Source organism: Haliotis asinina, chromosome 3, assembly GCF_037392515.1.
Source record: "Haliotis asinina isolate JCU_RB_2024 chromosome 3, JCU_Hal_asi_v2, whole genome shotgun sequence".
Classification (NCBI taxonomy): domain Eukaryota; kingdom Metazoa; phylum Mollusca; class Gastropoda; order Lepetellida; family Haliotidae; genus Haliotis; species Haliotis asinina.
In genome coordinates, this window is record NC_090282.1 from 9879698 (window position 1) to 9893259 (window position 13562).

A 13562-nucleotide genomic window follows, 5' to 3' on the forward strand; every position below is an offset into this window, starting at 1 on the left:
GATCTGTGTCAATTTAACGTTTTTATTGAAGAAGTGACTGGGGTTATTTTCCGCAACACTTTTATCACAATACTGATGTTACAAAAATGTACGATACTGTTATGATGATCTTTAGTTATGATGGTCTTGTCATTGTGATTTTCTTTCTTCCACGGTGTTAGCATTAAATACAAGTTTAGGGTTGAGAGAACCTTCTGCTTGTCCCCGTGAGGCACGGATGATAGTGAAACCCAATACACATACAAAACAATGAATGGAATAGATGGCCTAGGGTATTCTCGTGTTACATTTCCGAAACATATTCTTAGAATCAAGATTGCCATTGCCATCCAGATCATAAACAAATAGTAGTAGTAGTGGTAGTAGATATCAGTGAGTATGGTTTAGCAATATTCCAACAATTTTACACAGAAATGAGCTTCACACATTGCACCCATGAGGAGAATCGAACCTGGATCTTCAGCGTGACGAGGGGACGCTTTAACTATTGGGCTACCCCATCGCCCTGTAGTGGTAGTAGCAGCTGGAGGTCGGTAGGTCTGGTAGTAGTAGTAGTAGGAAGAAGAAGTAGAAGAAGATGGTAGTGGTAGTGGTAGTGGTAGTAGTAGTAGTAGTAGTAGTGGTGGTGGTGGCGGCAGCAGCAGCAGTAGTAGTAGTAGTAGTAGTAGGAAGAAGAAGAAGAAGTAGAAGAAGATGGTAGTGGTAGTGGTAGTGGTAGTAGTAGTAGTAGTAGTAGTAGTAGTGGTGGTGGTGGCGGCAGCAGCAGTAGTAGTAGTAGTGGTAGTAGGAAGAAGAAGAAGTAGAAGAAGATGGTAGTGGTAGTGGTAGTGGTAGTAGTAGTAGTAGTAGTGGTGGTGGTGGTGGCGGCAGCAGCAGTAGTAGTAGTAGTGGTAGTAGGAAGAAGAAGAAGAAGTAGAAGAAGATGGTAGTGGTAGTGGTAGTGGTAGTAGTAGTAGTAGTGGTGGTGGTGGTGGCGGCAGCAGCAGCAGTAGTAGTAGTGGTAGTAGGAAGAAGAAGAAGAAGTAGAAGAAGATGGTAGTGGTAGTGGTAGTGGTAGTAGTAGTAGTAGTAGTAGTAGTAGTGGTGGTGGTGGCGGCAGCAGCAGTAGTAGTAGTAGTGGTAGTAGGAAGAAGAAGAAGTAGAAGAAGATGGTAGTGGTAGTGGTAGTGGTAGTAGTAGTAGTAGTAGTGGTGGTGGTGGTGGCGGCAGCAGCAGTAGTAGTAGTAGTGGTAGTAGGAAGAAGAAGAAGAAGTAGAAGAAGATGGTAGTGGTAGTGGTAGTGGTAGTAGTAGTAGTAGTGGTGGTGGTGGTGGCGGCAGCAGCAGCAGTAGTAGTAGTGGTAGTAGGAAGAAGAAGAAGAAGTAGAAGAAGATGGTAGTGGTAGTGGTAGTGGTAGTGGTAGTAGTAGTAGTAGTGGTGGTGGCGGCGGCAGCAGTAGTAGTAGTAGTGGTAGTAGGAAGAAGAAGAAGAAGTAGAAGAAGATGGTAGTGGTAGTGGTAGTGGTAGTAGTAGTAGTAGTAGTAGTAGTAGTGGTGGTGGTGGTGGCGGCAGCAGCAGCAGTAGTAGTAGTAGTAGTAGGAAGAAGAAGAAGAAGTAGAAGAAGATGGTAGTGGTAGTGGTAGTGGTAGTAGTAGTAGTAATAGTAGTGGTGGTGGTGGCGGCAGCAGCAGCAGCAGTAGTAGTAGTAGTAGTAGTAGTAGTAGTAGTAGTAGTAGTAGTAGTAGTAGTAGTAGTAGTAGTAGTAGTAGTAGTAGTAGTAGTAGGAGGAGGAGGAGGAGGAGGAGGAGGAGGAGGAGGAGGAGGAAGAAGAAGAAGTACCCGGGATCACATTTGTCTATAGTACTCTCGGCAGCTAACCTTACTTTGCTTACATTTCGTTGGCTTCTAACTTGAAACATAGCTATTATCATTACGAGCGATAGGCGAAATTATAGTCTTTAAGATATCTACTACCAAAGTGCTGAAATGTGACAGATATGTTTCTACCCCATAGGTCACTCCACACGGATGCGTGTAACCCCGCAGTTGGTAATCCGTGTTGATCCTTGACCATATTTACAATTGTGTGGCATATGTCACCCACAGTCCAATGTTGTCACAAGTGTATTAAATGTTTTGTTCTTTTAACACCCATGTTGGGGTCACTACAAACATAAACTGGTCACTATCTATCGCGTGCACCCCAGGTCTGCCAGAAGTGATGAGTCACGTCACAAGAACACCGAAGGTTGTTCTGCTATTGTGTTTCTGTTCGCCTGTCTCTAATCTGATGGCAGACTTAGACGGGGTTGTGTTCGGGCTTCAGGAGCCGCCATCATGCCTCATTTGTCACCACAGGTGAACTGTTATCAGGAGACAATATCCTCTTTCCTGAGATACGGTGGGTAGTCGGGGGCGTTTATAGAAAGGTTAATTGCAGGTTCTTTATCATTGCTCATGCTTTCAATCACTGGATTTCGTGATCCAAGCTACGCGATTTCAGGCGTGGGTGCACGTCTGCGTGTGTTCGTGCGTGCCTGTGTCTGACAGTCCGCTACAGTACCATAACATGCCTAGCAACAGACAGGGTGGTAACTACAAGACTCAGTATCGCATTTTGACGTATTTTATTGTGATGTTTGGAGATCGTGACACGGTCCTGCCCCTCTGTGGAAAGGCGGCCTGTCCACTAAACCAAATGACAAGTTAAGTTTGCAAATTAGGATTCATTTCACACTATTATTGTATTATTTGATGGAAGCTCATAGTGTGTTGGATTTACATGGGTCTTCATGACTTCTAGTGCTCAGTATAGCTAAGACTTGGTCCTCAAAATCACGCTGTCTCTCAAGGCCAAGAATCGGTAGTAAGAATGAATAGCATCACCCCATCAACGAGCTCCACCGATCTATCAGATTTATAAGCACGCTATGAACACCTCAAAACACCGGACTGTGTTGCTAAAATTCACGTCTTGATTTAAAGATGGGATTAGAGATAAATATAGCGTCAAGTTTAAAACATTCTGAATCAGTATTAATGATATCATTTGTGATAGATTATCTCTTACAGTTCTACACACTTTGTAATCGAAACGGATAATTACACATAATGAAAAGATTTCTTCCATCGAGCATAATATAGGTTCTCCTCCCTGTATATCGCGACAAATATCGTGTGGAGATTTCTTAGCGTGGGCCATTTCTTATTTGTGAGATTGAAGATAACCTATGTGTAACTGTATAATGATATTCCATGTATTAAACGGTGTTATTCAACCCTTTATGAGATAACTGTGACGCTAAATCGTTTCGCTAGAGAATATTAGGAATGTTATTTCACATTAGGCGATTCTCTTAGCGTGTAGTGAAATGGCTTTTGACAACGTGTGAGAGATGCTATCAGCGGGTATCCAAGCACGTGGCTACCAACCCGAACAGAGAAGAACGCCTGACCTGTAACAAAGAAGCACATGGGGGACAACCCATGATCTCCAAACGGAAAAACACACGTGTTTGACTTTCACTGTTTGGTACCTAAACACGGTTTTATTGAATAACGACTTTGGCATGACGACTGCACCGGTAAGACGTTTTGTTATTTTCCATTCCTCTCTGAATAGTTTTATTTTGATGACGTATATTTTCAAGGTTTCCAAGACCTACACAAATGGTAAGTCAAGTGTGGAATATTAACATCAGAAATGCAAGCCAATAGTTTTTCCGGTACTTTTCAACATATTACTATGAATAAGTATCCATATTTATCCATGTATAGGATAAATCCTATATTTTGTTATTTAAAACGTAGTCTTCAGTGTTACTGGATTTACACGTTGTTTAAGCATTAAAGGACAGTCATATCGTGATTCGCAGCAATGTATTGTATGTATCAGACAGATTATATGCGGGCTGTTAAACCAATATGACCAAAACCAATTACATAATCACATCAATCATTCATGTTATGCTTGTTTTAAACCAAGTATTAGATTTCGGCACAAGGCATATATGTTCTACTTGTATATACAATCTATCTCTGAAGTAAAACCTATATTAGAAGTGCTTATAATTTAATGTTTATTCTCGGTAAAGGCAAACGCACATTTAACCTATTTTAATTGACTTCTTGAACAATGGGAAAATATTAATATAAAATGTCATGTCAGAATAATATTATTTACATGTTGGTATGTATACAGTTGGGTTCAAATGTCATTGAACATGTGCAGATGGAAGGTCGCCATAGTTACAGCCTCGGGACAAAGGTCATATCGTGAGGGAAAGAGACGTATGATTTATCTCTGTTATACACATGTGCAGTCTGTGCAGTAATTATGCTATTGTCTGGCTGTATCTGACTATCACTGTTGAGTGTGTCTAGATTGCACGATAGTACCCCAGTGTGCTACCTGTAAACGGAGATACGTACACAGAGGCAGCGAATGCCTATACGCTTCATGTCAGTAACGTAAATAGCAATACTAAAATGTAGACATTTTATCAATAGTGTTTAAACCCAATGCTGACAATGTTAGTTTTTTTCACTAAACAGGGCCTTTTTCATACACTAATTCATCTACAACCAGCAGAGGATGACGTAGTTTCGTACGAACAGATTCCCTTCGAGATTGATCATTATGTAGGTATGTAGATATGTTATATCCCATTAGGATGCGCTATGGGACGGTTACGATTGATGACTGGTTTTAAAGCGGGCCATTGTACCCGATGACGTGGATCGTTGCACGTTATATCAATCACTGGATTGCCTGGTCCAGACTCGACAGACTAAATTTATAGTCCAAAGTAGTTGGTATACTTCTGGTATCCTTATGCAGCCACACATAGTGGCCATAAAGACTTTGGGATATATCGAATAGCATTGGCTCCAGTCTGGTGAAGACAGCATAAAGTCGAAAAATAATTCCTCCACATTGATAAAGTAGGCAGGTATCCGCTACTGCGAATGTCGTTTGTAGTTACTGTGCTCTGTACACCCAATTTACATATCCCGTCATGGATAGGACAGTGTTTACAGTGAGATCACGGATCTCAAACATTATGAAACGATGTTTAGTTGTAACCGTAGCCCTGAACATTATCCACTTAGAGCAATCGGATCGTATGTAATTGTACTCGATAAAATCACCGCTGAGTGAAAAAATTCCTTTTGACGAAGTCATTAAGGTGTTCATATAAAATAAGATTTTCACTCAGTGCGTGCTACATGTTGAACGGCAGTATTGACGGACTACCGACACCACTCCGTGGATACTTTCGCAGAGATGTTTGGCTGTCCTAAAAACGAAATATATCACTGTTTGATCACACACAGTTCGATCACAAATGATGGAACAGTTGGAAGACAAATATTGGAACATTTTGAGCACAAATGTCGGTGTAATTTGAGCACTAATTTTGGAACAGTTGAACTTTGCTCCGCGTAATGTGTCAGGATAATGCAGATTCTATGAGCCGTAGAGATTTAAAATGGATTCTTTCTGATTTATTTTGGCGTTGTACGCAGACGTCTGGATTTGTTGTTCCCAGTTTATTTGCTACTACCCATCTTTTTGTACAACCGAACCTAGATGTATCGTTACTCTCATATTGTTGTTCATGATTGTCGAAGGTATTAGATACAAACTATATGTACAATCGTACTGCAGGGACTGATGTTATAAAGTGTTATTTGTATAACGTATGTTTGTCTTGATGCTACATCTTGTGTTTTTCTTATGACTAGTAACAATGCTTTGTTTTGCGTTTAAGTATGTATTTGTGTATTTGTGTTTATAACATCAGATCAAATAGGAGACCTCCGGAACCACGTCAGTGTTCACCTCAGAGACAGGATGGGATGCAGTGTTTCTGTTCAGCCACAGGATGAGGCGAAGGATCTCGAACCAGAAATTGAGGCAGTCTGTAGATTATATTTGTTTCAAATAAGCGACACTAGTTGGCCACACACCTTACATTCGTGGTTATGTAAGAGGTTGTTAACTGATTCCACATATCATTGCAGATCAGTGTCATCTGACTCTGATCTATCCAATTTGGGATTCTGGTGATTTGGGATCATGGGCAAGCATGGGTTCCCTCAAAAGAGACACGGCTTTCACATTCGCAAATGTGGTTGACTGTGTCATTTTGCCCATCTATCTCTGTTCATGTTTCTACTCAATAGTGCACCACTCCCATACCAATCACAAGCGAAATGAAACTGCGTAACAACACATTTACCTATACATTTATGTATTTACAGATAATGGCGTCAGGAAGCGAAATGTTACAAATGAAATGAATCATTATGTTTTGTAATTGTGTCATTGTTTGTGTAGCTGGAGGTTCCATGGATTGTACCAAACTATCCTCCGCCTAATCCCCCCAAAACAAGATCCTCGGAGGTGTTTGCCGTAGAAGACTTTGTTGATATAGATGAACGTGCAAGACATGTAAGTATGGCGCCTGCGTAAGTACATGTGACGGGCGACGACTTGAGCCACTAGGTAACCAAATGTACCTGCTGAAGGGGCAATAAGTAGCACTGTTGTAAATATTAAAGAAGTTGCAAATCCATACCACTGGTTGTCACGTTAGGCTAAATATAAAAGTGAAAAATTTCTCCGGCATTGGCACGTTATTTGTGCGCGGAACACGTTTTTATTGTCATTTTAAAAAAATAATTTTAACTTGGCAGCGTCCCGACCATCCATTTGTCCACAATAAGAATGAGTCTCTGTAAGAACGAGTGTGACTGAATCTGCAACGTATTAACATGTGCTAATCTTCCCAAGCTGTATTTCCGAGAGAATAAAATAACAGTGCGTTTCCCCCGGTCACGTTTTTATGTCAAAAATTAAAAACAAAGTCCTACCACCCCGTCACTTTTGAAACAAAACCTTACTTTCCAACTTCTTAATGCCAATAAATCATCTGCGGCGGCTTGTTGCCGTGTATGACTTGAGTGACTATAAGTTTGATATGTAAGCAAGACGAGCGACGGTTTCAGCAACGAGGTTCCCCAAACCGGCCAGATGCAATTTATGACTTGAATGACGATGTCTCATGCCCCAATCACCTCAGTCTTTACTCAAGCAGGCTGTCGTGATAAAAATGCCATTGTGTTGGCTGCGTAACAATTCTCACCTCTAGTTCCATCACACGTAGCCAATGATGACTTCGTCATGTGCACGTTACAGATTTGCTGAATCAGTCATAACTGAGTTTATGTTTTCAGTGTCCCGCAGCCAAAGCAGAGTCGTATGACTCACTGCTCACCTACCTCACCCGGGGCTTGACAACTGATATGGAGAAACTACGTTCCATCTTCACATGGCTTGGATCTCAAAATATTGCAGAAGGATCTTTCAAATCACAGGATGTGAATACTCCGGCTGGCTACATGAAACTTATGAAGGAGAAGAGGGGAAGCTATTCCGCCTTCTTAGCTCTCCTACTCAGGTTTATGCTTTTGGAAATAGTTTCAATATTTGATCATATTTAATATAACGTGATCACAATCCTTATTTCTACGACACTGGGGGAATGAATCCAATGAAGCTTTCCATATACTAAGCGTACATGCAGGAAAATATTTATAATATATTTTGCTATTTCAGAACTTACAATCTTCCATTTCAGGAAAGTCAAAATACCTTGTGTGATAGTGTATGGTATATCAAAGAGCTTCGACTACGACGTCGGCGACCGCGACATCTACCATCTGAGGAACTGTTGGAACACTGTATATGTGGACGGACACTGGCGACTCATTCATCCACTTTGGTCCTTCAGGAAAGTGACTGGGTTCAACAAGGGACGATGGCAAACCATCCGGAAGGATAAGGACAAGGGAGTGAACATAGACGAGCGGAAAGAATTAGAAGGAACAGATGTCTTTTCCCAGGATGAGTTCTTCTTCCTTGTTGAACCCAGCGTCTTCATACACATGTGTCGACCAGCTGCTGACATGGCTGCATGGCAGTTGCTGAAGCAGCCATGGACTTTTGAGGACTTTATACATGCGCCTGTGCTCAGACAAAGGTTCTTCCAGTACAAAATAGCCTTGACCAGCCAGCCCTCGTGCATTCTCCATGCCGACGAGAATGGAATAGTGCAGATAGCTTTCGAAGATTTAGAAGAACCCGAGATGACGTTTGCTTATCAGCTTTTCTTTGATGATCGTGCATCATTTAATAAACTGCCGGCTGACATCAGACTCGAGAGGTATGCTTATGTGAGTAGAAAACAATCAAGCGTCATTGTCAAAGCCCGGCTGCCAGTCGGCGGTATATACAAACTTAGAATCTACGGTGGTGTCGGTGACATGTACCATCTTTGTGATTTTCGCCTGGAATCGGAAACGCCAAATCACCCCTCGAAACCCTTTCCGTTTTCAAAGCGCCTTGTGTACGGGTTTACAAAAAGCACACGAGATCGTGGATTAGATTACCCATCGGAGTTCGGAGGCGTTATCAGACTGCAAGCAGGACAAGGCAAAATCTTCACATTTGCCTATATGGAAGAGCTTGACATTCAGGCTCTTTTTGAGCACTATAAGCTCACGAGAGATGACCTGAAGAAATGTATTGCTGTAAAGAGGAAAGAAGGGTACTTCAACATCTATGTGAACGTTCCTGCCAGTGAGGAGATAGAGGAATATTCCCTGCAGATCTACACGAGGCCCAAGGGGACAAATGGACAGTATGTGAATGCAGTCAACTACCTTCTCATAATGGCCAGAAGGCCTGAAGAACCTAAGATGAAAGTCAGAAAAGTTGAAGTAAGTATAATGAGGTCTACGAGAATCATGCTATGCCAATCTTCTCAAGTACCTATGTCTCATATGAATATACTTTTTGATGTTTCATTACAGAAATATTATGAGATGGAAGCCCGAAGAAATCTCAAAACGGCCATAGAGAGGTCCAACATTGGGGAGTTGGACAATGCAATTCAGAGGGTCCAGCGTCTGAGGATGGAAAGCGAAGATGATTTGATTGAGGCCAAACGGAAGCGGGAGCTACTGATTCTTGAGAGAGGTGCGTTTGCGTGAAATGTGATACACGTTCTGTCAGACAGAATATTTCATCAGTTATCTGAGACCAAACCTTTAGAGGACTTTTGCCCTTTGAAGACTCCGATTAGATTTGAACGTAAAAAGACGAATTAGAATAGGCGCGAAGATTTGACAGGGGAATGTCTTCATATCACTGTAAATTATGTATATACACATGGTGTCAGTCGCTGGATTGTCTGGTACAAGCTCACCCCGTCTGTGCTGACTGAGACGTGATAATGATAAAACTATAAATACAAACACATTTTCCTTCAGATCTGAGACTTGCGATTGCTCGACGACGGCCTGACTTCCTTGACCGTGTTCTGGACCGTGCAGCACGGTTGGAAGGTGACCACCACCTGGACTACCTGGTGAAGGAGGCGTGTGAGATCAGGGAGCAACTCCGACGACTGACCACGTTCTTGCACGACGTCCTGGAAATCCACCAGCCAACCATCTCAGAAATGCACAACTACAAGAGACCAAAGGAAGTAATCCATAACATCATGGTGGCCACATACCTTCTGCTTGGTGAAGACGAGGAAGACTTGCTGGTAAGGCATCACCTTATCTGTAGCGACTTACCGTGTTAATAATTGTTTCTGTACAAGCAGACTGTGCAGATAGATGCTCGTGATATCAGTCAACTGAGCAGTCTGGGCCATTCTTGAATACTTACTGACCCCATACCGTTAGAATAGTCCTGTGTGCAACGGTAAACATAAACACATGTGCATCCAATACTGAATGTATTTTGTTTAAGCTCTATAGTCGACTGTTTTCATGTTCTAGAGATGGGACTATATACAACACCTCATGAGGAAGGTTGGACGAAACAGTCTCATCAGTCGTCTCCGTAAGTTCGATGTGGTCAGTGTCCAGCTTGACATCGTCGACAAAGTGCAGTCTATCATAGACATGTATAACGAGGACACAGTGAGGCAGGCCAGCTCAGGAGCGGGAACCTTCTACGTGTGGGTGAGTGTCTTTTTAGATATATTATATTGTCGGGAACCTCAAAATCTAAAATCGCTTTTTTGTTAACTCAATCTCATTTATCTAATATTCGCTGAATTCATTCAGTTTTGTTGAACGTTTCACAGTAACCTTTTTGACAGAGAGCGGTTCCCAACTGCGCAGATCGATGTTCATGGTGTTGATCAATGGATTGTTTGGTCAGGACACGATTATTTACAGACAGCTGGCATATAGGTGGAATATTGCTGAGTGAACTCACTTACTCACTGAATGATGAGATATTGTCTGTGTCTTTTCAGTGCCAAAATATCGTGGTTGAGTTGACTGTATCCCTCCACAACGAGATACAGAAGTACCGAGCCAGACGTGGATGACATGTGTTGAGGTTTCAACAGTGTGAATACTTTAATGGACAAAGCAGCATCCAAGTGACGTGTAACCACTTGTAATACTACCATATGCTCTGTGTCTGGCACCGTATTGGGGCCATGTCTGGTACTTATTCACATCCTCGGAGAATACAGTTTCCTGTTCATACGAATAAATGCTTTTGATACACATGTCCGAGATATGCACCCCAAGAATATTTTCTATATTCCACCGTGCTGAACAGAAACTTTCTCTTATACATAAAAATACTTTACCATTGGTGTTAATTCATATACTGTGTGGCTTTATAAATGCATGGTTGATTATGTAAGTGTGTGCTACATCCCGACATTGTGATATTTACTATTGTAAGCCTAAAGTTCAAACCTGCATAAGTAGATCCGATTCTACATTTGCAGGTTAAATTGAATATCAAGTATATTAACTGAACCTACCTCTGTGCGGCCCGGCTAACTTAACCTAACCTTTGACAAAATGCTACTGGTGTGCGCCTGTGTCATGTATGTAATTGTGGATTTATAGACAATAGGGTTTGCCATGTGTGAACGACGCAGGGATAAGAGATGAGCACATAAACTTGAGTGTTATACACATGAGACATTGGTTGAGAAGAAAAAGTGGTACATAAATGATGTTGTTCAGAGTCCGTGAGCGTATGTCGTGTTCTGTCTCTGAGTAAAAGTGTTGTGAAGCATTCTTCCACAGAAATTATTACTTACGGCTGTAAATTTAGTGTAGGTCTGTCGATCGGACATATACATGCACGTATTTTTTTTTTTTTTTTTTTTTTTTTTTTTTTTTTTGGGGGGGGGGGGTTGTTTTTGTTTTTGTTTTTTGGTCTTTTTGTTTTTTGTTGTTTTTTCGTTTTGTTTTTTCGTGTGTGTGTGTGTGTGTGTGTGTGTGTGTGTGTGTGTGTGTGTGCGCTCGCGCGCGCGCTTTTATCGTTATTTGGCCTACATTATACTCACAACTGCAGCTCGGGATCTAAAAAAAACATGTAATGTTTAGTTCAGCGACGATGCCAGAAATAGATTGAACCCTTACAGGCTTATTGATGTCTTAGATTAAGAGAATCACTTGATCAGCCTAACTGTACTCATGACAGGTAGTCACAGATAAAGATAGCTTTTGTTCCTCAAATGTGTACCTTAAATCTCGATATACAGAGCCACTCAGGAGACTAAGTGATCGTGTTTATAACTGCTTGTAGCATGAGTGGTTTCTGGTCCTTGTACTGGAACTATGACTTTATTTATTGTAGCCTCTAACCGATGTTATCTTCATTTGTCCCTGACTCAATTATATAGCATGTTTATTCTGTGTTATTTCCAATTGTATGAACATTTGGTGATTTGTCTTAAATAAATACATTCGATACAAGATGCGTTTGATCTTCGGTTGCATGTTGCATTCCATGGGAGTCGAGGTGAGCATTGGTTTTAATTTGTACTGATCGCATAATTCGATTGAACGGATCGTATGATCATGTTGGGTGTCCTTGTTGAGTGCGTGTCTTGATCAAGGTCACACCATATAAATCCTTACTATAGCTTTAACGTTTTAGGTCGTTTAAGGGTAGACTTTCAGAGGACATTGTGAAATTCAACACCCCTTTGACAAGATGGTTTACTCGAATCTCCTAATATTTAACAATATCATAGAAGGTTGTATTTGTGTCCCTTTCCTACCTTATAGCTTCAGAGGACTCTTCGCTCCTGTGTATGATATAAAACATCACCGAAAAACTTAGCATGCCTCTATCATTGAACGTTTTATTTGCCGTAGAAGTCAACATTGTGGATTGCTTAAAATCTGATAACGACCTGCTGTTTCCTGAAAGGATATGGATGAAGACTGATTTAGAATTTCTGGAGTAAATATTTGCACATAATGCTCTCCATGCTATGCCTTGGTGTTTCCAGTGTTCCATATTGAGAATTCGCAACACAAACATATGTTGCCACTGTGGCATTTAGTGCCAATTTAGTCTTATCTTCTCGGTATATAACCTTTGCCTCAGAGCCGGATGTTTGCCTCTATAACAATGTTGAGAAGCTCGGATATAGTTACATCCACACATCAAACATCCCTGCAGAGTACCCCGTGCAATCTGTGTAACTTGCTAAGCCAGTAATGTATAGTTTTTTTTAATTACTACTACATGCTTATCCGGTGATTGTGGGTATAAAACTCACCCTTTCAAACTTTTAAATTGACAAGTTTTAATGGGCAAGTTTGGCAAAGAAGTTTAACGTACATCGATGATCGTTCGAATGTCGCTCAAAAACCCTCGAATACAGTCAATGCTCTTCCACAGGTTTACCCACATGAATTTGAAATGAGTGAGACATGCGAGACCGTTTCATGTACAGATCTATACTTACAGATTCAATGACTTCAATTTTCAAAAAGTCAACTTCCATTTTATGTCGAACAATATTCCAACATCTCTAGCCTACATGTCACAACTACTGACGTGAAATCCAAGATCCAACCGTGCAAGATTTCACAGAGCGCCATACCACGCGTGCTTAGAGGTTGTTCGAGCAAGGTTACGACGTTCAAGGCCTCGGTAAAGCTATCAAAAACTAGACATTACAACAGTGAGAACATTGATGTCCGATGTGCAATCTCCTATGTTGAACTATGCTATGTGTTCCCTAATTACTTCATTTGAACAGTTGCCTAGACGTCGCATGTGTTTGTGACGGGTACCACCGCTTTGGCAGGAATTCGAGAACACCTGGTATCATCACTATTTCATAAACACATACTGTGTTATGGTATCACAGTGTAACAATCATTGTACCGTCTGGATCAGACTCCATTGTACTACATCATTGTATGTATTACTACTACTCATGATGGACTCACAATTGCACAATCGACTCTTTTCTTATGAATGTGGAAATGTTTTTATTAGAACTTAGTTGAGAATGGGACATGTTTGACAGTTTCTGTTTGACAGGCACACAAAAACACAGGATTGCTATTAAGGTACACACTCGCATAAGGAATGGAGACATCCATAATGGCTGTATATCGATCTGCTTCCTTTCGAAAATGGAAGGGTCCTTGGGATAGTGAAGTGGTTAAGTGGTCAAGCCGAAGACCCTGGTTTTATTCCGAACATGGTCATAACGTGAGCC

The 13562-nt window shown here is 41.3% G+C and overlaps 1 protein-coding gene across 1 annotated transcript; it reads left to right on the forward strand.

Moving 5' to 3' along the window:
• Positions 1 to 5836: 5836 nt before the first annotated feature.
• LOC137279199 (hillarin-like) lies at positions 5837 to 10397 on the forward strand. The gene is made up of 8 exons (XM_067811697.1): positions 5837 to 5902; positions 6323 to 6436; positions 7222 to 7445; positions 7626 to 8766; positions 8860 to 9025; positions 9319 to 9599; positions 9838 to 10023; positions 10323 to 10397. Exons 1-8 carry the CDS (start codon positions 5837 to 5839, stop codon positions 10395 to 10397), a joined length of 2253 nt encoding a protein of 750 aa, XP_067667798.1.
• The last annotated feature ends 3165 nt before the right edge of the window (positions 10398 to 13562 follow it).

Bases quoted from the DNA above. Each gene is read 5' to 3' on its own strand.
- LOC137279199 (XM_067811697.1), top strand. From the start codon at position 5,837: ATGGGATGCAGTGTTTCTGTTCAGCCACAGGATGAGGCGAAGGATCTC. The intron at 7,446-7,625 runs GTTTATGCTTTT...CTTCCATTTCAG, and splicing joins TTCTTAGCTCTCCTACTCAG to GAAAGTCAAAATACCTTGTG. The intron at 9,600-9,837 runs GTAAGGCATCAC...TTCATGTTCTAG, and splicing joins AAGACGAGGAAGACTTGCTG to AGATGGGACTATATACAACA.